The following is a 23,389-nucleotide window of genomic DNA, read 5'->3' as shown; positions in this document are numbered from 1 at the left end:
AGTTTATGCTAAGAGATGAGATGACTCAGGAGGGGAGCTGGTCACTAGAAAGACCAACTAGATGATTAGAGGGTTGAGGGCTTTCAGCCAGCCGGACCTCTGGGAGGGGAGATTGAGTTTAATCATGTAGGCTACGATTTAATCAAGCATGCCTACATAATGAAGCCCTGATTTTAAAATACTCTGGACACTGAAGGTCAATGGAGCTTCTTGGTTGGTGAACACATGGATGTGCTGAGAGAGTTGATACACTCTGATTCCACAGGGAATGAACAGGGAAACTCTGTGTTTGAGACTGTCCCACACTTCACCCTAAGCATCTCGTGCTTTTTGCTGATCCTGACAATAAAACTGTAGTGCTTGAACTCTGTGAGTTGTTCTGAGGGAATTATCAAACCGAGAAAACTGAGGGGACCCTCAAATTTGCAGCCAGTTGGTCAGAAGTGCAAGTGGCTGGGGCACCCCATTTATGGCCCCATCTGAAGTAGGGACAATTTGGTGGTGGACTGAGCCCTTACTTAGCCTGTGGCATCTGATCTAACTTCAGATGGCTAGTGTCAGAATTCAATTGCAGTACACCAGATGGTGTCACAATAAGGCTATAAATCCAAATTATAACAAAAACATTTGGGGGAAAAATACATATATTCATTTATATTATATATATCATTATATATATTATGTATATAATCTTATAAAACTAAATTCAAGTAGTAAATCTGCAATAACTGAACAAGCTATACTTTGAAACTGAATATATCATTTTATGATCAAACCTGATCATTTGATCCTAAACAAAAGAACTTTAGATACAAAAAAAAATTAAAGCAATTTTAACATTTTTCTGGTTTTCACAAAGATGATTTTATTTTTCCTTTTTATTTTGCAATTATCTCCACCTTCACAGTTACACCAATAATAATGATGACAATAACAATAACAATCCAGCAGGTTTAGAATTGCACTGACAACCAAGGGAGACTTCAGGGAGATTACAGGATTACTGTTATGTTCAAGTCTGATCTTTATCCACAGGCATGTCCAGATGTTGGGAGGGACAGGCGTACAAGTTTTGTAACCACATTGAACTAACCAAGATTCACACTCTTGACATAGAAAGGTGAATAAGATTTCTTAACAAAGCAGGCAAGAAGAATTCCTCTCATTTTTCAGCCAACATTCCCTCACCAAACTGGACATATCCTCAAATAAAAAAAAAGTAGTACAGGGAGAACAATTAAGAAAGACAAGGAGAGTGATGAGGAGGGAAGGAAATCAGAAGCGGCCCTGCAGCCCGACTACAAATCACTGCCCAAAGGGAAGCAGGAGAAAGCAGAAAGAAAAGGAGAACTGCCCTGAGAATTACAAAGAGCATTAAGTATAGAGTGTAGTTCTCTACAATTATTCAAGGAACGCAGGAAAAGAAAGAAGACTGAGTGCTGTGCCCATGTGTGCCACGAGTACTTCGCCGCTCACTGAAGGACAACCATTCGTTTCTAGAAAATGAGATTCTGAAATCCATGGAGGCAAAAATGTACCGAGAGATGCTTGCTAAATCAAGGATATATGCTTTTCTCTGCCAGCCGTAAGGTATTTTTGAGGTAGAGAAGTGAAAGGATATTCTGAGACAAAGAAGAGTGGTACTTTTTCTGAAGATGCCTCTGCTCATCTGCCGACCTCTGCTAGATCAACAGTGGCATCCAGTGGCCAAAAGTCTCAGCACAGACTTCTTTGTCTCCAGAAAGGGTTTCTATTGCTTTGGGTGAAGTGGCAATTTAGAACAAAACCATTTCTGGTGTCTATAACTAAGGTTCCCCAAAGACACAGTACTTTGTAATACCAAGTGAAGAACCAAAGGCCATAAAGAAGAAATGGAGAGGGGCAGGTTAACACTGGCTGTGGTATTTATATTTTCTGTGGTATTACTAAAAAGAATGAAAGTACAGGAGGGGATGAACCTCTGTGTGGGTGGAATTCATAGATTTTCATTGCCTTAGAATAATTCTTAAAAGATGAGTCTATAAGATAAAGTATTTTCATTTTAAAACAAAAGCAATTCTGACACAAAAATGTCCATATGTACATTTTATTTTTTAAAAGACACAGGAAGGGACAAATAATGTAATTATCATGGCTTAATTCAGTAATTTATTTGAGATTAAGAAGTTTGGTTCTGAAATATAATTTTTAAAAACTGATTGAATTTCAACTGCTAAATTCAGGTTGTCTGTTTTAGGGCGACAATGAAACTGGCTCAGGTATAACCTCAACCCATAGCAAACATACAGAAAAGAAAAGCATTCCACCCAAAATATTTTCTTGGTCTAATTGCCGATTTAAATTGTTAAAAAAAGAGTGATTTTTCTGGCAAAGTTCTAGCAAGTAAAATGCTAGTAAATTCTTTCTTTTTTTTTTTTTTTTTTTTTTTTTTTTTTTTTTTTTTTTTTTTTTTTGAGGCGGAGTCTCGCTCTGTCGCCCAGGCTGGAGTGCAGTGGCGCGATCTCGGCTCACTGCAAGCTCCGCCTCCCGGGTTCCCGCCATTCTCCTGCCTCAGCCTCCCGAGTAGCTGGGACTACAGGCGCCGCCACCACGCCCGGCTAATTTTTTTGTATTTTTAGTGGAGACGGGGTTTCATTGTGTTAGCCAGGATGGTCTCGATCTCCTGACCTCGTGATCCGCCCGTCTCGGCCTCCCAAAGTGCTGGGATTACAGGCTTGAGCCACCGCGCCCGGCCAATTCTTTCTATTTTTTTAAAAAAGAAACTATTTCCTCAGTGACATAATACAAGCAAGAATGAATGGAGTAATCGTAAACTTTCATCTTACTTAGACCATAATTTGTCTCTTTAGATCAAAGAAGTGAGCACCAAAAGGCTCTTCTCTTATGGTCATATTGTTCATTTTTTGCCCTACATTTCTAATTAAAAAAACATGGAATTGTCATACACATTACTCCCCTTGATTCTCATGGTATACCTCTGGCTGGCTCAGGTGCACATACCACCTCAAACTCACCTGTTTGGATGAGATGTGGGCAGCATGAACTGGAATTCCACCACACAGGTGTTGTCCTTAAGCTGGCGGTGTTGTACGCTGTTAAGTTCGTAGGCAATATAAGCCCTTCGAACATACACCTGGTTCAAAAGTAACCCTCAGTAAATAAATTTCAAAAACAGAAATTAAGAAAATAGCCCAGAAAAAGAGTCTTGAAACGAGGTATCTGAGGCAGAAGGTGCTCTGTGGGGAGAGAAGTCCCAAGGCCCTCTGTATACATACATATTTTGCTTTAATTAATAAAGCTGGAGTCTTAATACTACACCCATGACTACTAATGAAAACAAAACTAGGCAGCCTCTGCTGGATACCTATGTGTACTGTAAACCTTCTTTCACACTAACCTAAACCCTGGAGAAGGTTTAATCTTTAGCAAAAGACAGCATCTAGAACTACAACTATTAATCTATTAAGCATGATCATTTCAAGAGAAGATTAAGCAGTGAGGAAAATGAGAGGTGCTGATTTTGAGCCACTTACGGAGTGAAAATAGAAGACACAAGCAATCACAGTTCAACTCTTTTACTATCTCATGTCTTTGTTTTGTGTCTTCCCCGACTTCCCCACCCACTCAAAATCAGTTTTCAGCAAACCCTGATCAAAAGCAGTAAGGTATAAACAGTAAGACATAATTGGACATATAATATCTCAAATACATGAACTCGACTCAAGAGTTAAAGGAACAGCAATAAAATAAAATAAAAATAAATTTAAATTAAAAAAAAAAAAAGCAATAGGCTACATCTCCGCAAAAACTGTCAGTGCAACCTCACACATTTCACAGCAAATTTGCCATGCACATAAAATGCTACCTGAGATTCTATGGCACGGGAAGTATATAAGAAAGCTTCTCATTAGATGACATGAAAACACTACAAAACACTTAAATGTTTTAAAACTTTTGGCATTTACTGAGTAGGATAATTTACATTCTACCACAAAATACAAATAAAAAGTAACACAAAGGAGCTAGCAACAGACTACCGTGATGTTACATTACATAAAATCATCTAAAACACTCTTTTTCCCCATCTTCAAAAAACATCTATTTGGCAACTTTACAGTGGTATTCAGGGCCTGCAATTTTTGTGCTTAATGAGGTAGTGTGCTGTAGTGGAAACAGAAGTCTTTGGAGTCAGATTAGCTTGAGTTCAAATGCAAACTCTTCCACTTATTATCTGTGTGATTTTGGACAAATCACTTAACCTCTCAGAGTCTCACTTTCTTCTTACTTCCTAAAGTAACTGTAGGATTAAATGAGAAAAATAAAATACCTAAAACACAGTTCATTAAATGCTATTACTTTCTTTCCTTTGAGGAAGTATTTCGTAAGAGCTGCTTGACAATCCAAAACATAACTAAAATCCATTTTAATTTGGCCCAAATCACACAATGGTAAGATGACACATGCTCTGATCAGCCATATATTTTCACTTTTTGTGTTACAAGGAATCCTAACTCATGAAATGGGAGAATTCAAATACCTGGAAAATAGAAACTACTGAAAAATGCTGGCAGCTGTTTTCCTGTGATTGGAACCTAGAAGCTGGTGATGAGTTCAGATGAAACACTTGAGTAAAGTATCTGAGTAAGCACATACTGTTTCAGAGGAGAAGAGACTAACTACCCTTAAGAACCAACCTTAAGGCCAGAGAACTAGAACTGACATGGCAGCCAAATGGATATAAGAAACCAGCTAGAAACAAAGCAAAAGGTCATGTCCCATTACCATAAATACTTACCTCCAGAGCTGCCATCCTCACTACTTGGTTGCTGTGATAGAAGAAGTTTGGTAGGACATCAAAAATAGATGTTTCTGATAGGATGAGTTTCTAGAAGATACAAAGACAGGCTTAAGCCTTACATCAAAAGGAGAACAATTTCAGTGGACACTATTTGGCATTTGAAGCATTTAGTGAAACCTAAGAATTTTGTCTCTGAATGCCGTAATCTCTCTGTGCCTCAACTTCCTGAGCTACAAAATGGAGAAAATAATAATACCTATCCTCATAGGGCTGTTGTATTATATGAGTAAATACATGTAAAATTCTTAGAATACTGAATTAACAGTACATTATTTGTATGCTAATATAAGTGTTTATGACTATTATTCTTTTCTGACATTTATCTGTACTCTCTAAATATTGTCTTCACCAGGCATGGTGGCTCACGCCTGTGAGGCATGCAGATCACTTGAGGTCAGGAGTTCGAGACCAGCCTGGCCAACATGGCAAAACCCTGTCTTTGTTAAAAATACAAGAATTAGCTGGGCGTAGTAGTGCGTGCCTGTAATCCCAGCTACTCAGGAGGCCAAGGCACAAGAATCGCTTGAACTCAGGAGGTGGAGGTTGCAGTGAGCCGAGATTGTGCCACTACACTCCAGCCTGGGTAACAGAGTGAGACTCTGTCTCAGAAAAATTAAATAAAATAAATATTGTCTCAATACTCCACTATGGTAAACCCTAGATTTGAACCCCAGTTGAAACCCTAGATTTCAGCTATTAACCAAATAAGAAAAAACATCCTTCTTTCCCCTCTAGATTCCCAGGAAGAAATGTTACAGAAAGTCTAAAGATTCCCCTGGGCCAGATATAACAATGGTATCCTTGTTTCCAGGTAGAAAAATATAGTCATTCCTGAGAAGATAATGTTTGAAAAATAATTGTGGCAGTCCTTCTGATTAGCAGTAAAATTAGCCAATAATCTCTTAAAAACGAGCTTTTTATAAAGCTTAATAGTATTAACATAAAATTAAAATTAAATGATACTTAAATAGCTTTGTCTCCAGAAGAGTAACAACTACGTATGTGTACATCTGATTCAAATATCATAAATCATTAGAGAAGTGTGTGTGTATATATATATGTGTGTGTGTGTGTATATATATATATATATCAGAAATCAACCAGCCTTGTTATTTAATTCTGGCCTAGAATACTTTCTAGGTAAAGTACAAAGATAAAGACTTCAATAGGACACTTCTATCAAGGCAGGCCTATTTGATTTTTAAGCTAAGCCACAATTCTAACAGCATTTGTATGAAAAAAAAATTCCTAAGTATAAATCGTTTTAGAAAGTCAAGGTATGAAACTCCATTACATGGAAAATCAAAATTAATTAATTAATTGATTACTTAAACTATGCTTGAGAATAAAGGAGATAAGAGTCCAGAGAGGCAGGAAAGGGCTATATATATATATATATATATATACCTGCAGGTTCTCAATGCAAAATTGATGTCCATACATGTCAATAGCTGATAGGAAGATAGACTCTACTTGGTTATGGCGAAGCTCGTATGATGGCAAATGGGAGGCAATAAGAACCTAGAGTGAGAACAAAATAGGAGGCACACGTTCCTCAGGGAGTGATTATTCTAGGCTCCTATTAGGCAGCTCTGATACAAAAGCAATAAATATAAATCTGTAAGTGCAGGCATCACAGATAAAACAGAGACCAAGTAAAACAACTTCTAGGTCCTGTAACATAAAGCCAATGCCACCAAATACTGAATCTCAGTTGACTCTCACCATGATTTGCATTGTGGCCAATTTCCCATGGTGGGTAGGGGGAAGGGAGAGAAAACTGCTTCAATCAAGTTCCATCAGTGTATGTGATTTACCATTGCAAAGCTGCTGGTCCTGGGGACTGCATGACTAGCTGTTAATTGGGAATCAGGTCTGGCAGGGAGCAGCTGTGGGGAAGGTAGATGCAGCAGAGCTAGCCTTCTGCAACTCTGAAGTAGAAAGAAAGACAGGGAAAGCTGCTTTGACAGCCCCAGGTACTCAGCACCAAGGAGAAGGCGTCAGGAAGTAACACCAGTGTGTGTGAGGGGCAGAGAGAGTGAAAGCAGTGTCACAAACAAACAGTGACACGGTAGGATCTGAATACCCTCAGCAGGTCACTGAGAGGTTCAATAGCTTTGAGTAGTTCAGTGACATGGATACAATTGTAGAGAAAGCAGAAGGTCACTGAACAGCTTCAAATGCTGCTTCCTTGTCAATGCCCATGCACTGAAACACAAAGGGAGCGCCAACTCTTGGCTTCCCTGCTGAAACCTTTTGGAATGGAAATGAAGACTTCAGGGTGAAACTAACTGGACTTCTCTGGGGTTGTTCTATTGCTACCACCTAAGATTCATTTCGTTATCTTTCTGCTTTCCACACTTGATTATTTCCTGTACACGTGGAAGTTTTCATCTGCTTCTAAGCTCCCTTTGGGAAGTAAGAAATATTGAGTCTATTTCCTTCCCTGAGTGTCCTTGCCTCCACCTGACCCTGGTTTACTATCACAGGGCTACTAGGGAGGGAAGGGAATGATACCAGGATTTTTTTTAATGTGTAAAGGGCATCTATTTTAAAGAAATGCAGCATTAATCTTGTCCTTTCTCTTTAAAAAACATACCACATGAAAACATTTGTTCTGAGGAAAATGTGACACATACAGAAAATAACATGTTTTTTGTAAGATGATTAAGCAAAAGTTCATTGTGTCTAGCACTGCCTAATCTATGAAAGCCATCCCTCCTTTAAGAAAACCAACAAATGGCCTTACCTGGCGTGCTCGAAGTGCTACTTTAGCATTGGTAGTCTTACTGAGTTGAGTTAGCTCTGTGAGAATATTCAGCAGCTCATCAGTGAGAGTAGGGTCCCGGCCACACAACTGATCCTAATTGTTAATGTAAAAAAGAACATAGATAGCCAGATTAAAAAGAACAGGTGGATAGGATTTTGAAATAGAGAAAAGGAATGAAAACAAAGTAAACCCAGTTGGATTGATAAGAAAATGCAAACTTCCTATTACTTTTACCCTAAACAATGTGGTAAAGAAGATCCCAGAGGAAGTTTGGCTAAGGAGAGGCAGTCCAAATCCCTCGTTCAAAATTCCTAATGTATTTCCTTATAAATCAACACTATACTTTTAACACACAGAAGAAATCATTAGAGACCACTAAAAGGGGCCAAGGGGATTCTGAGGAAGAAATAATAGATTATGTCTCAAAATTTTAAGAGAAAGTTTTAAATAATAGGGACTAAAGGCCTTCCTGTTTCCCTTCCCACTTTTGGAAAGAAGGTAGATATAAGGAAAAAAGAACCATCCCAGTGGTTTTCATCTCATAAACCAAATTTTCAGCAACCCAGGCAGATGCAAAACAGAAACACAATAATAAATTATTTATTTATAAACACACACTAACTAAAAACACCATCTCATACGCTGGCAATTCTGTACCCCAAATCATTTCTCTTCTTCCTGTACCAAGAATCATTCCATGTGAATACTTAGCTGAATTAGAGGAAAAAAACAAGCTCCTACTATAGAATTCATGTTTTATTCAGTATTGGGTCCTTCCTCTTCTAAGAAGTAAAAAATGTTAACAAAAAAATCCCAATCATATTCTGAGAGAAATATTCTTACTGGAGTCCAGTGGAATATCAGTTTATTCCCTAAATTCATCCATTATCCTTGCAATTTCCATCTAAGTTGAAAAAACTGCAAATGCAGTTTTTAGAAATATCTGTCCTTTTTGAATTTTACAGAGCTACTGGTAGTAGTAATTATTAACACCACACCATATAAAATATATCCATTTAGATATCACTCCCTCTACTTGGAGTTTTAAATAATTGCCTTGGCTGGGCAACGTGGCTCACACCTGTAATCCCAGCATTTTGGGAGGTCAAGACAGGACTGCTTGAGCCCAGGAGTTCAAGACCAGCCTGGGCAACATGGTGAGACCCCATCTCTAAAAATAAAAAATAAAAATAAATAAAATAAAAAAACTTTAAAAGACAGAATTGCCTTTGTATTTTAATATTTATTCTCCCCCTACTACCAAGGGGACATGAAAGAAGACCCAAAGGGCCTGCTTGTTGCTGCTTGTTAATCTTCTCCCCACTTTGATTATCAGTCCTTTTCTTGAAGAATTTCTATTTCATACTTAACCTTCCCCATCTCAGGGATACTCTTTATAGACCTTTATCACAGCAAAATAAATAAATGCAGTAAAAATAAAAGACATGCTTTTTCCAAAACCCCTACCTTCCACATCACAAGGTAAATACTTTTGAAATACTGAGTGCCATCATGCTGGGAAGGTTTCTCAAAGCTTTTTTTTTTTTTTTTTTTTTTTTTTTTTTTTAAAGAAAATGATATAATGAGATTCTGGTTCCCTAATCCACCAAGGAAAGGTCTGCTCTGACTGTCCAGAGTCATAAAACATATGATGGGGTTTATAATTAAGGAAGTGCAAGTACTACTGTTTTCACCCATTTAACCCAGATAATTCACTCATCTGAGTGAGAAAAATAAAGGCTGCTATTAAAGTGAAGATAAACCCAGAGGTTCGATTGAACAGGCAGCACAGATTAGAGGATCTGTTCTACCTATCCTAGGCATAAAAGCAAAGAGGAGAAAGAAAATGCAAGTAACTCTTACCTTTTGCTGAGAACTAATGAGCAAAACAGAATTTCAAAGGAATATGTAAAACTACCAGAAACAGGACCATAAAAAGAACACAAGGAAAGAATTGATAGATAACAGTGGGTAGGGAAACCAAGATAATTTTTTCCTACCTAAGTCCCTTTCCTAATGTTCTTAATAGAGCAAACATACTCCTTTCCGAGGTACTTACTAAAAGCATTAGAATGACCCACTAAAAGGCCTAAAAACATAAGAAGTGTACTGGGTAATGCCACAACTCAGCTCCACTGTACAAAGCCAGACTGAAGTCTCAACATTAAAAACAAAAGCCGGCCGGGCACGGTGGCTCACGCCTGTAATCCCAGCACTTTGGGAGGCCGAGGCAGGTGGATCATGAGGTTAGGAGTTCAACAGCAGCCTGGCCAAGATGGCAAAACCCTGTCTCTACTAAAAATACAAAAATTAGCTGGGCGTGGTGGCACACACCTGTAATCCCTGCTACTCAGGAGTCTCAGGCAGAGAACTGTTTGACCCCGGGAGGCGGAGGTTGCAGTGAGCCGAGATCGCACCACTGCACTCCAGCCTGACAGAGGGAGACTCCATCTCAAAAAAATAAAAATATAAAAAAATAAATAAATAATAAAAACAAAAGCCAACATGACAAAATAACACTAATCACCTCCGCAACCATATCAGATTTGATATGGAATGCATTCCCTTTAAAGGAAATATAGGTTTACCTTTCGAGATTAAACTAAAATTTTAAAAAATGGAGTTACCCTCTTGCATAGTTACAGATCATATTCTAACTTAAAAGACAAAACAAAGCAAAACACACAAAACCACTTTTTTAAAAACCACTTTTCATTTTATCTTTCCATTATGAGAGAAAGGGAGTAAAAAAGGGCTTTGGGAAAAAGCAACAGTATCTGTAAGAAAAGTGAACTATGGAGATTAGAAAAAATAAATGTGGGCCGGGCGTGGTGGCTCACGCCTGTAATCCCGGCACTTTGGGAGGCCGGGGTACGTGGATTACCCGAGGTCAGTTCGAGACCAGCCTGACCAACACGGTGAAACCCCGTCTCTACTAAATACAAAAAATTAGCCAGGTGTGGTGGCGCATGCCTGTAATCCCGGCTATTTGGGAGGCTGAGGCCGGAGAACTGCCCAGGAAGCGGAGGTTGCAGTGAGCCGATATTGCGTCATTGTACTCCAACCTGGGCAACAAGAGTAAAGTTCCATCTCAAAATTAAAATAAAATAAAATAAAACAAAAATAAAATAAAATAAAATAAAATAAAATAAAATAAATAAATAAGGCCGGGTGCTTTGGCTCACACCTGTAATCCCCGCACTTTGGGAGGCCAAGGTGTGCGGATCACCTGAGGTCAGGAGTTCAAGACCAGCCTGACCAACATGGAGAAACGCTGTCTCTACTAAAAATACAAAATTAACTGGGCGCAGTGGTGTATGCCTGTTATCCTAGCTACTCGGGAGGCTGAGGCAGGAGAATTGCTTGAACCCAGAAAGCAGAGGTTGTGGTGAGCCAAGATTGCGCCATCGCATTCCAGCCTGGGCAACAAGAGCGAAACTCCATTTCAATAAATAAATAAATAAATAAATAAATGTGAAGTAATTATCAAACACAGTATGAGTTAACCACTATTTTCATTAGTCTATTCTGACTTGGAAGTTTTCCATTCAAATATTTTCTCCACTGTCATCATGAATACTTAGGAAAAAACTGGCAACAGAAAATTATGTGTAGAATAACTTTCTCAACCCTGTCTTGTCCTTGACCTAGACACAGCATTCAGGTTCTGAAAGAAAACATCAGGGTTTTTCAGAACCACCCATCCTAAGATGCCAACTAACATCCAACAGGAAGTTGATTACCCTCTGTTCTAGAGACAGGTTTCTTTTGGGCAACTGGACAAACCAACATCACCATATAATCCTGATGAACATTTTGTAACAATACCTTTAGATGGTGTCTAGGTCAGCAGATGTGTTTAGTCAACATAAAAAGTTTGTTTAAAGAGCCAACCTGCTGATTTTGGGATTACAGGTCACTTGCAAAAATCTGGCTTCCCAATCCACCAATCAAAGGTCTGTTCCAACTGTCCAGAGTCATAAAATGAAGTGAAAATTATTATTCAGCCATACTGGTACAAAACAGTTATTTCTTGCTTTTACTTTTGACCTAGATGGTAGCTAACTATAGAAAATAGTTTGCATTTGCAGAAATACAACAAACATGATAAAATGTTAAACCCATTGCCAAGGCTGGGCACAGTGGCTCATGCCTGTAGCCCCAGCACTTTGGGAGGCCAAGACCGTTTGAGCACAGAAGTTTGACAGCAGTCCAGGCAACATAGTGAGACCACATGTTTAATTAAAAAAAAAAAAAAAAAAGGCATAGCCAAAGTTACACAGCTGACTGACAGAAGAAACCAACATAGTCCAGCTTGATCTTATAAGGCAATTCAAAACGAAAAGAATGTGACCTTATGTGTAATGTCCTCAAGACATTAACTATTATTCAGCTGGGTAGGCACTAAACCTAGTATCAGCAATGAACTGGTAGCTGCTTCTAATCATACCTGCACTTTTTGATATCCCAAAAAATGTCATAGGGTAAGTTTAACAAGAAATTGTTAATATCACCCTTATTCAGTGAATGTGGAATCACTGAGAAAGACTTCTTCTTTATTTACACATTGGACAAAATTATTTGCAGTCAGGTTAAGTGGAGGAAGGAAAGGTGCTGATCACCATTATAAATTCTCCCCATCTAAACCAAATCAGGGGTTCATATGCATGGCATTACTCATAGGGAAGCATGGTTTACAGCATGTTCATGTGGGCTGTATCAAAAATAAGTTATAAGCAGTGAGGGGAAGACTACTTACCATCAAGGTGGCTAGAAGATACGTACATTGCCATCTAGACAGCTGTGAAGATGTTGATATTTTGTATTTGTACCAATTAGCTTAATCTGGCTAAAGATTAAAGAGTTCCTTAAATATCTCTAAGCAAACATAAACAATGTTCTGAGTCCTAAACTTTTTCCTATAAAGTTAAATTTAAGAAATAAGAAGAGCTTTCAAAAAATAAATGTACTATTGGTCTTCCAGACTTTGTGTTACATTGTGTTACAATGTCCCTTTAAACGGAGGAAACCTGATAGGACTTTAGCCTTTTACCTGATACTTTGCTTTCCAAACAGAGTGAAAGATTACCAGAAATTTGCTTGAGAGTCCTTGAGGCAAGCTACCACTGGGCAAGTTATGCTAACACCTAGAGAGGATGAAGGTACCTCTTTACTAGAGAAGCACATATCCCATGACACTGACGGAGGCCTGATTTTCTTGATACCTCCCTCTTGTAGGTTCAAAAGCCCCAGAAATCATCATCTAGCTCAGCAAAACATACTATCAACATTCCTACTTCTAGAAAGCAGAGAATCGAATGCTGGGCACATAACCATCAATCAAGAAGCCAAGATATGCAAAGAAAGGGGAACCAGCAGAGAACACAAGTTGGCGGAATCGAAGTGCTACCATGTGCAGGTGACATCTGTACAAGACACTAAGATCAGAGGAAAGAATAATCCAAACAACCAAAATGGCTCCTACCAGCTACTACCATTAATGCAGATGTGGGAGAGGAGGAGGGAGAGAAGAAGGAACGGAGAGGAAGGAGGAAGGGGGAGCAGCAAAGCATTGTCAAACAGGAAAAGAGGAAGACATGTCTGGCATTCAGTAACATCAGATCAGAAAAGAGCACCGTCCTGAGCTTTTACCCATGTTCCATAAGTCACTGCTAGCTGGCCCTGAGCTTGATTTCCAGATCTCTAAGATGAAATGAAAACAACTGATATTTGAAAAGAAATTAATGACACGAAAGCTTACAGATCCTCTTAGGTTTACTGGGTCTCATTTTGTTTTTGTTTTTAAAGAAAAAGGTAATGACACCAAAATAAAGAATAGGACAAATCTGGCTTCCTGGTTCACATGTTCAACCGTCCTTCTCCTCCTCCTCTTCTCGTTCCCCTTCTCCTCCTCCTCCTCCTCCTCCTGCATCCTATTTACCCAAACTCAAACTCTGAAACAGCTCTTTTCTCTAAAGAGCTCAGCCTGGTGGAAAAAAAGTTTGGGTACTATCCATGCAGGTAAGAAGTAATCAGGATGACAAGGTGGGAGAAAAAAAGAACAGCAGAAAGTCAGAGTCCCATTGGCTTCTGCCTGTCCTGACTGGCAAAAGCAGAAAGCAAAGCCTCAAACCAGTTCTCTGACAGGGCCCAACGCCTCTGCAGCACCCCCCGTGTAATTACACACTTGAGTGACTGGACTCTGAAGAAAATTGAAGGCCTGAGCTCCGAACAGCTGCCATTTTCTCTCTCCATCACACCAGCGTGATTACTTGAGAAATGAACAGCCCCGGCTCAAAGCTACTCCAGAATTCTCAGAGGAAATATGGCTCCGTGTTCCAATAATGAGATTCTTAAGGCAAGCGTTACTTACAATCACTCCGCAAAAGGAGCGAGCTGAGCCCCTATATCTTACAAATTAGAATTTAAGAAACCCAGCGACAGTCTTGGACAATCATTACTCTTCTGCTGCTCTAAGGATTCTAGGCTTTGGTCTATTTTTAGTGCAGAAAACTGTTAAGTTCTTAAAAACATAATCACAATAAAAAGAAAAACTCACCATAATTAGCTTCCTATAAAGGCAAATTCCACCCCATTCTAGGTCCAAACTGACAAATTCTTTTACCCTTCTCCTCATTACCCTTTTCTGCCAGAAAGTCTTGGCTTTATCAAAATAAGATTTAACAATCTTTTCATTAAATTAAAAAAAATCTAAATAGTCCTTCTTCCTTCTTTTGACTGACAAAAAAAATTAGTAAGTTGCCATACATTATATCATTTCTTAGCTGAAACCTGTCACTTAGGGGAAGCTGAAGTATTACATTGTACTAATGTATATTTTTCCCCCTCAAATGCATCTTCTTGTTTTCTCACTATCTAGTCATTCTGGGGTAGCAAAGGCAATGAACTCTCCCTATAATTACATGTTTTTTAAAGTGGCTATTCTAAAAAATGTTATATGCTTTAGAGTTAACCAGCTAGGCAGATAACTGAATGAGCGGCACTCTTGTTAATCAGAGGTATATGGTAGATAGTTTCCCTTCATTCTGAAGTACGAAATAAAAAAATAGCTATGAAGATGTACGTTTTTTTCCTCCATGAAAAAATGATGTAATTAACGTACCAAGAATCCCAATTCCATAAAGGGACAAGAAAGAAAACTCTGGGAGTGAAAAGGCACTACAGTCCCCAAAAAGACAAGCAAGCAGCAGCAAGGCAAATGCTCAGGACCATGGGGTGAGGGACTCTAGGAATAGTCCTACTATACTAATTCCTACAAGTAACTCAACCAGAATGAGCTAGGAGTGAAGGACTTGCAAGTCATCTTTAAAAATCCTTCAGCCCACAAAAATTCCACCCACTGGCCAAATGCACATTAGCTCTCATCAAACTTACCAGGCTCACTCCCCATTCCTACTTCCTACTAATTCTTATATTACTAAGTTATGGAGAAAAAAAATCATACATTTACATTTACTACCAATGCAATAATCCGAGCTTAGATTTTCAATGTAAATAAAAAGGGACCAATGAAGATGCAGAATACATTAAAATTTCTCTGGTCAGGGAAGGGTAGTGCTGGATTTCTATTTTTTTTCTTTTCAGGTTTGACATGAGAGCCATTGCTTGCATCTATGGAACAAGAGTTAAAATTAGAGTATATTGGATAAATAAGATGAAAATTTAAAGCTGCCGTCAAGAGGACCACAGGAATGGTGAAGCATGGGGCATTTCTAAACAGAGTTAGGAGGTGTAAGTCCCTGTGAAGGAGCATATTCATAATAGCCAAAAGAGTCCTTTTCTCACTAAAGCAGTTCCTTCAGACCAAGGACAAAGGTAGATGTGAGAAACTGTTAGTCTACAGCTCAAGTCCCACTCATCCCATAATTATAAAAGGCAGTAGTTTTTTTCTCTGACCACAGCCATCAGAAGGAAAAAATACTTTTTGCATATCATCGACAGTCCTTACGAGTTCTGAAAAATGGTACTCACGATAAGCATTGTGACCAGAAGATTCTTCTTGGTGACTTGAGCGTGAGAGAAGATGTAGTTCAGTACAGTGTTCATGTCACTTTTATTCTCTTCCCGGAGGGCGAATACACATTTGTCATAGTGACCTGCACGCCATGAAAAGAACTGGTTCTCACCCATGTATAAATGTTCACATTTACATGCTATTTGTTTTGTACTGTCTATAATTTATGAGATGAGCAGTAAGAAGAAACATCATAAGGATTTTCTTGGATGGATTTGTACAGAAACTAGCAATGTGATTTAGTAAAAGAACACCGGACTAGGAGTTAGGCAATTTGGATATAAGATCTGGGTTCAAGGCCTAGCTCCGTTAGCAATTTACTGTGTGCTCCTGGGCAAATCATTTCACTTCTCTGGGCCTCAATTTTATTAAATTTTTTAAAAATTGGGGAGGTGGGTATGCCTCAAAGACTGAAAGATTGGGAATAACTCCAACCCCAGTCTTACTCTAAACTCTGTCATGATTTCTTTAGAAGAGAAATTTCTGCTGTTTAAAAAGAAATGTAAATATCATTAAACTTGATGATCTTTAAGGTCTCCCCCGGAGCCTGAGATTCTGATTCCATGTTGCAGAAAACAGTTTACCCTAACCAGTAGGAACAGTTTTAGCTCAAAAAATAAAACCACATCAAACTTAGCAATATCCATGAGAAGTGTGGCTACTACCCCTGGAATCAATATTTTCTTCTGTTAGTCCTTGAAACAGCTAAGCAATGCCTAGGAATGCCAAATCCAACCCAAGGTATAGATCAAAGAGAACCGTGCATTAAGTCAAAAGGTCTATAGGGAGACTAAAGTTATGCATATCTTCACTTGCCTTCCATAAGGCCACCAGGGGCAGGTTAGTTCTGAGTAGGAAAGCTATGTTTTACAACAGAAGCATAAGCCTCTGGTACACTGTAGTGATATCTGCCATGGGATATAAGTAATATTCAGTTCTTTAGAAAACAGCTTACCTCAGAACTAAATTTCCAAGGAAAGAGGAATTAGTGTTTGAATATGCTCAAGGGTCAGAATTTTATGAAATCACGAAAACAGTAAAGGATTATCACCTCAGTTCAGATTCCACGTTAAGTTACAAACCAGAACAGTGGCGTTCAAACTGCATTACCGTGGTTTCCTAGAATACTGAGTACATTGGACCAGTGTAACCAGGCTTTTAACTATTCTAAATATTAGAGATTGACATAAGCAACTTTTTTCCAAATAAAACTATATTTGAAAAACAATGGACTACAATATTGAGAGAGCTGCCAATTTCATAAAAGACACATTTAGACCAAAAGGGAAGCTGTTTAAAAATCAGCTGTTCTGTATTAATATTTTTCTCTACCAAGACTTAGCTTTGAAGTGACAACACAAATAAACTTTGGCAATAGGACCAGGGGAAATAAAAGGAACACATTCACCCAGGGTGAGGGGAGACATTAACAGAAAGAAAACAATGATTTTTTTTTTTTTTTTTTTTACTTTGAAGATCCTGCACACCAAGACACTCTTTTTAAAAAATGTTTAGTTGGCTGGGTGCAGTGGCTCACCCCTGTAATCCCAGCACTTTGGGCAGCCAAGGCGGGTGGATCACTTGAGGTCAGGCATTTGAGACCAGCCTGGCCAACAGGGTAAAACCCCGTCTCTACTAAAAATACAAAAATTAGCCAGGCGTGATGGTACACACCTATAATCCTAGCTACACAGGAGGCTGAGGCAGGAGAATTGCTGGAACCCAGGAGGTGGAAGTTGCAATGAGCAGAGATTGTGCCCCTGCACTCCAGCTTGGGTGTCAGAATGAGACTCCATCTCAAAAAAAAAAAGAAGAACACACACACACAAAACAAAACAGTTTAATTATGAAATATATATACAGAAGAATATATAGAATATATGGTATCAATTGAAATAAACACCCATGTGTTATTTTAAAGCTATTAAATTTTAATAGAACATCTTTAGTATTTTTGAAGACCCCTGTGTACCCCTCCTCAAAAACAACTACTAAGCTGAATTTTATGTTAATTATTCTTTTGCTTTTCTTAACTTTTATCACCAATGTATGTACAGCTTAATTTTCCTGGTTTTTGAACCTGAAAAAAATGGAATGACTGTACCGTTTATTTTCCATAACATTGTATTTTTGAGATTCATCCTTTTGTTCAGTGTATGCCTTGGTGCATCCATTTTCACTGCTGCATAGTCAACCATGGTAGGAATATACTAGACTGCAATGATCTACACTATCTTTGTATATTTAGATTGTTTCTTGTCTTTTTTGAGATTATGAACAGTGCTGTCACAAATAGTCCTATATATGTCTCCTAGTAAACACGTGTAATAGTTTCTCTAGAGTATATTTTCTAGGAGTAAAATTACTAGGTTAAAGAATACAAATATGTTCAACTTTATTAGGTACTGACCAACTGTTACCCAAAGTGGTATACCAATTTGTACTTCCATGTACAGAAGCAATGAAGATGATGATGTGACTTTTAAATTTTTGCCACTCCCATTGTGGTTTTGGTTCATATGTCTCTAATTACTAATGGGATTGAGCATCTTTGTGTAAGTTGATGAATTCTTTGTACTTTCTCTTCTGTAAAATATCTTTCTATATCTTTTGCCCATTTTTCTATTAAGATGTCTTTAACTTGATGATTCATACCAGTTCTCTAGATACTTCTAATTCTTTTTTAGGTATAGATTTTGTAAATATCTTCTCACGCTTGGTAGCTTATATTTTCAGTCTCTCTTTTTTTGGAGATGGGGTCCTGCTCTGTCACTGGGGCTGGACTGCAGTGATGTGATCATGGCTCACTGCAGCCTCGACCTCCCCAGGCTCAGGTGATCCTCCAACCTGAGCCTCCCAAGAAGCTAGGACTACAGGCACACACCACCACACCTGGCTAATTTTTGTGTATTTTTTTTAGAGATGGGGTCTTGCTATGTTGTCCAGGCTGATCTCAAACTTCTGGGCTCAAGCAATCTGCCAGCACTGGCCTCCAAAAGTGCTAGGATTACAGACTTTTCAGTCTCCTTATGATGTATTTTGATGAACAGAAGTTCTTGAGTGGAGTTTAAGTAATAAATCTTTTCTTCTGTAGTTTGTACTTGCTACGTCTTATACAACAAAATCTTCCTATCCTGAGATTATAATGATATTCTCCTAACCATTTAATAGCTTCACCTCTTTAGTACATATTTACATCTTTATTTTATTGAGAACTGATTTTTGTGTATAAGATAGGGATTCCATTTCTTTCTTTCCTTTTTTTTTTTTTTTTTTTTAATGAATAACCCATTACGCTGGTATCATTTACTGAAAAAAAAAATCTGTCCTTTCCTCATGATCTACAATGCTTCCTCTTTCATAAAATAAGTTTTCATATATGGGTGGATCTGTTTCTGGGTCATTATGTTCCACTGATCTATAAATCTATCCCTATACCTATCTCACAATTTCTTAATTAATATGGCTTTAAATCTTCTTTTCTGATTAGGCAAATCTTTTCACCTTGTATTTCTTTGGAAGTATCTTGATTATTGTGAGACTTGTCTTTTATGGAAATTTTATAATTAGCATTACAAATACGCTAACAGAATTTTTATTGAAATGTCAATCTACAGATGAATTTAGGAAGAATCAGCACCTAATAGTGTACATTCCAATTTAAGACCTTGATAATTTATTTAAATCTTCTTTACTATTACAATCTTCTTTATTATAATTTTCTCAAAAAGAGGCTTGCATGTTTTTTGTTAGATTTACTCGTATTTCATCTTTTTGGTTGCTATTTTATCAACTAATTAATTATTTAGAGACAGGGTCTTGCTCTGTTGCCTGGGCTGAGTGCAGTGATGCAATCATAGCCCACCGCACCCTTGAAACCCTGGGCTCAGGCAATCCTCTTATTTCAGTCTCTTGAGTAGGTAGGACTATAGGCATGTGCCACCATGCCTGGCTAATTGTTTTTAATTTCTTGTACAGATGGGGTCTCACTATGATGCCCAGGTTGGTCTCAAATTCCTGGTCTCAAGCAATCCTCCTGTCCTTGCCTCCCAAAGTGCTAAGATGACAAGCGTGAGCCACTACATCTAGCCTGTTATTTTAAATGTTTTTTTAATAACTTAATAATAAATCTGTGAATCCTTTGAGGCTTTCTAAAAAGACACCCTACATATTTAATAATAGCAGACATATTGCTTTACTATTTTCTAGCTCTTACACCCTTTAATTATTTGCCTTGTCTTACTGCACTGGCTAGGACATCCACTATGATGCTGAATAGAAGTAGTGGCAGCAGGCATCCTTGTCTTATTCCTGATCTTAAAGATAATGTTTTCAGCGTTTCACCATAATGCATGATGCATCCTGCAGATTTTTTTGTGGGTCCCTTTTACAAGATTTTAAAAGTTCCATTTCACTCCTAGTTTCCAAGAGTTTGTCATGAATGGATGTTAAATTCTGTCAAATGCTCCCTCTCTACACCCTGTTATCTTGAGATAATGAGCATGTTTTTCCTCCTTTCATCTATTTCATGATAAATTATATTAATTGACTTTCCCCAAACTGATCAACCTTGCATGAGTGGGATAAAGCCAACTTGGTTGTTATATATTATTTTGTATGTTACTGCATGTGGTTTGCTAATATCTACATGAGGATTTTTGCTAGTCATGAGTGGCACAGGCTGCTTTTAAAGGAAGTGAAAGGGAGCAGATAAAGGAAAATTTCAAATTTTAGATGTTTCAAATTCTGTGATGTTTCACTGCCATCTTGTGGCAGGAAGCAATGTCAGCAGTACACAGCTTTAAAATTTTAACCAAGGTTATTTCACACTTAGAGACAATATATCATTTAGTGAAGCTCTTCAGAGAAAGCCAGGGATAAAGTCCACCTAAAAGATATACTAAAAAGTACTGGAAAATCTGAACTTGCTCTTCCTAGATGCCTCTGGTTCAATTCATGGATTAGCTGCCAAGAATCAAGCTCTTCAGATATGGGTTTCTCAATTTCAGCCTGTGATGACTCAACCAACTTACGCTATACAAGGTCAAAAAGGTATCAACAGGAATGGTAGTCTCTATTAGAAAAATTATTTCAGCCCTTTCTCAGAAGCACACTGGATTCCTAATTTCATCAAGCTGTGTTTCGTTGTTCTTTCTTTAGTGCTAGTGGATATAGAGGTTTAGTTTTTAAAAGAGTGGTGATAGGAGACTGTTTATTAATGGAAGTATTGTTGACAGGAGGGGGCTTAGCTCTTACACAGTCCTATATGGATAGTTTGGGTTGGTTATCAGAATCAAGGCTTTCTGGGCTAGAGAGTCCTCAGGAAGAGGCTTACCATTCTGGAATTGTGTCTCTACTCGCAGGTACTGCCGGAGCAGATCCATCACCACAGCCTTCATGTGGCCTCGGATGCCACTTCGGTACCTAGGCAAATAGAAAGCCTCCACTGAAAACCCTGACAATCCAACACTATTAAGTAATAAACCCAAAGGCCAAATTTACCTCCATGACATTCCACTGAACTGCTTTCCCTCTGAATAAAGAACAGCCTAAAATGAACTACAAAATTAACTTAAATTCTAAGCCTAAAAGAAATCTCACTATAGACAAGACCTTTTTTAATAAAGAAAAGACAACAATACCCTGCATAGCCCCCTCTACCAACACCTTGACTCAGTTCCTACTGCTAAGTACAAATTATTACCGTACTTGTGAAATGGCTGAGATATCTGAAAAATTTATAAGTATCTTAAAGTTAAAAGTGTTCTGTGAGGTCGGGCGCCGTAGCTCACATCTGTAATCCCAGACCCCTTTTGGGAGGCCAAGGCAGGAGGATCACTTGAGTCTACGAGCTCCAGACCAGCCTAGGCAACATGGCAAAACCTCTTATCTACAAAAAATACAAAAAAATTAGCCAAGCATGGTAGCGTGTGCCTGTAGTCCCAGCTACTCAAGAGGCTGAGGTGGGAGGATTGCTTGAGCCTAGGAGGCAGAGGTTGCAGTGAGCTGAGACTGTGCGACTGGGTGACTGTGCGACCTGGGTGACAGTGTGAGACCCTGTCTCTAATAAATAAATAAATAAATAAAAATGCTCTGTGAATATCCCTTCAGTATTAATAGCAACAACCACAATTACTTTTGCACCAACCTAATACAATAGGTTGCATAAGATAAGAATAAAAAATGTCGTACTGGGCCCTCTGACAGAAGAAAAATTAGGAGCTTCACCAAAATGGCAAGGAAAAAGAAAACAACAAAATTTCTGTGCCTTATTAATTGACAAACTGGATGCAGTGGCTCATGCCTGTAATCCCAACAGTTTGGGAGGCTGAGGCAGGTGGATCATTTGAGCCCAAGAGCTTGAGATGAGCCTGGGTAACGTGCAAAACCCCACCTCTTCCAAAAATATAAAAATTAGCTGGTTGTGGTGGTGCACAGCTGTAGTCCCAGCTATTCCAAGGGGTTGAAACAGGAGGATCACCTGAGCTTCGGGAGGTTGAGGCTGCAGTGAGCCATTATTGAGCCACTGCACTCCAGCCGGGGCAACAGAGTGAGACCCTATCACAAATAATAATAATAATAATAAATAATTGACAGAAAAAAATGTAGAATATTAAGAAGTCAGAAATATTGAGCATAAGAGTTAGCTCACAATTCTAAGATATTTAGAAGATACAAGGTACTTTCTAAGATATAAGGTGCTTTTTAATTTCTTGAAGTCAATCTGAGGTAAATCTCTTTGTGACCACTTAAAAGAAAGGAAGACATGAGCATGGACAGGTCTGGGAATCTGGAGTTACAAGTTACTACCTCTGTACCAGCTGAACAATGCTCTGAGTATTCATAAAGAAGACCTCCCGTTCAGATTTCCGGTTCAATGTAGCTGCATGGCTATCTAGGATGTTGGCAATCTAAGGTATAAAAAAGGGAAAAAAATGAGGCCCAACCCAACAAAATGCCCCAAAGCATCAGCCTCTATAGCATGACCAGTAGGAATCTTCTTGCTATAACATGCCAATTCCTATCTCTCACATGTTGGCAGTAGCTGGAAGTTACTGGGCAGAGTTTATATAGAGGATCATGCTAAATAAGCAAGCAGATTTCATCCCTTGTCAACCTTTCCCAGATGAATTAATGACTACATTACAAAAACTATCATCTTACCAAGATCTGTTCAAGGTCAAGATCCAAACTTCACTCCCCACTTATCTACTTATACTCCCTACACGTACTTCTGCTTTATGGGTAAAGAGTAAAGATGTTGCCAAGGTAGTAAGAATGTCTCTAAAAATAAAACTACAAATAGGCCATGCATGGTGGCTCACACCTGTAACCTCAGCACTTTGGGAGGCCAAGGAGGGAGGAAAGGTTGAGCCCAGGAGTTCAATACCAACCTGGGCAATGTAACAAGACCCCCATCTCTATAAAATTTTTTAAAATATTAGCTGGGCATAGTGGTGCACATCTGTAGTCCCAGCTACTTGGGAGGCTGAGGTGGGATGAGCCATTGGGCCTACTGGGGTCAAGGCCACAGCGAGCCATATGATTGCACCACTGCACTCCAGTCTGGGTGACAGGGTGAGACCCTGTCTCAAAAATAAATAAATAAACAGCTGGGCACAGTGGCTCACACCTGTAATCCCAGCACTTTGGGAGGCCAAGGTGGGCGGATCACGAGGTCAGATCGAGACCATCCTGGCCAACGTGGTGAAACCCCATGGCAATT

At 38.7% G+C, this 23,389-nt stretch overlaps 2 protein-coding genes and 1 long non-coding RNA gene across 13 annotated transcripts in view; 2 read left to right on the top strand and 1 right to left on the bottom strand.

Annotated features, from left to right (window-relative positions):
- Positions 1-23,389, top strand: part of TADA2A (transcriptional adaptor 2A) — a 556,520-nt gene that overhangs the window by 287,163 nt on the left and 245,968 nt on the right. The gene's annotated exons all lie outside the window — the stretch shown is intronic.
- The window catches only part of ACACA (acetyl-CoA carboxylase alpha), a 329,721-nt gene that overhangs the window by 134,194 nt on the left and 172,138 nt on the right, over positions 1-23,389 (bottom strand). For all 10 annotated transcript variants that reach the window (XM_050764555.1, XM_050764552.1, XM_050764562.1 and 7 more), the window contains 7 exons: positions 22,474-22,574; positions 20,999-21,087; positions 15,621-15,745; positions 7,608-7,721; positions 6,266-6,379; positions 4,796-4,885; positions 3,015-3,133 (listed from right to left, as the gene is read on the bottom strand). In XM_050764555.1, the coding sequence (XP_050620512.1) occupies positions 3,015-3,133; positions 4,796-4,885; positions 6,266-6,379; positions 7,608-7,721; positions 15,621-15,745; positions 20,999-21,087; positions 22,474-22,574 (752 nt within the window). The remainder of the gene's footprint in view (positions 1-3,014; positions 3,134-4,795; positions 4,886-6,265; positions 6,380-7,607; positions 7,722-15,620; positions 15,746-20,998; positions 21,088-22,473; positions 22,575-23,389) is intronic.
- Positions 1-23,389, top strand: part of LOC126939359 (uncharacterized) — a 93,276-nt gene that overhangs the window by 59,567 nt on the left and 10,320 nt on the right. The window lies entirely within an intron of this gene.

Source organism: Macaca thibetana, chromosome 16, assembly GCF_024542745.1.
Source record: "Macaca thibetana thibetana isolate TM-01 chromosome 16, ASM2454274v1, whole genome shotgun sequence".
NCBI classification, from domain to species: domain Eukaryota; kingdom Metazoa; phylum Chordata; class Mammalia; order Primates; family Cercopithecidae; genus Macaca; species Macaca thibetana.
Note: the sequence above shows the minus strand (reverse complement) of the source record. Positions and strands in the feature narration are given on the sequence as shown.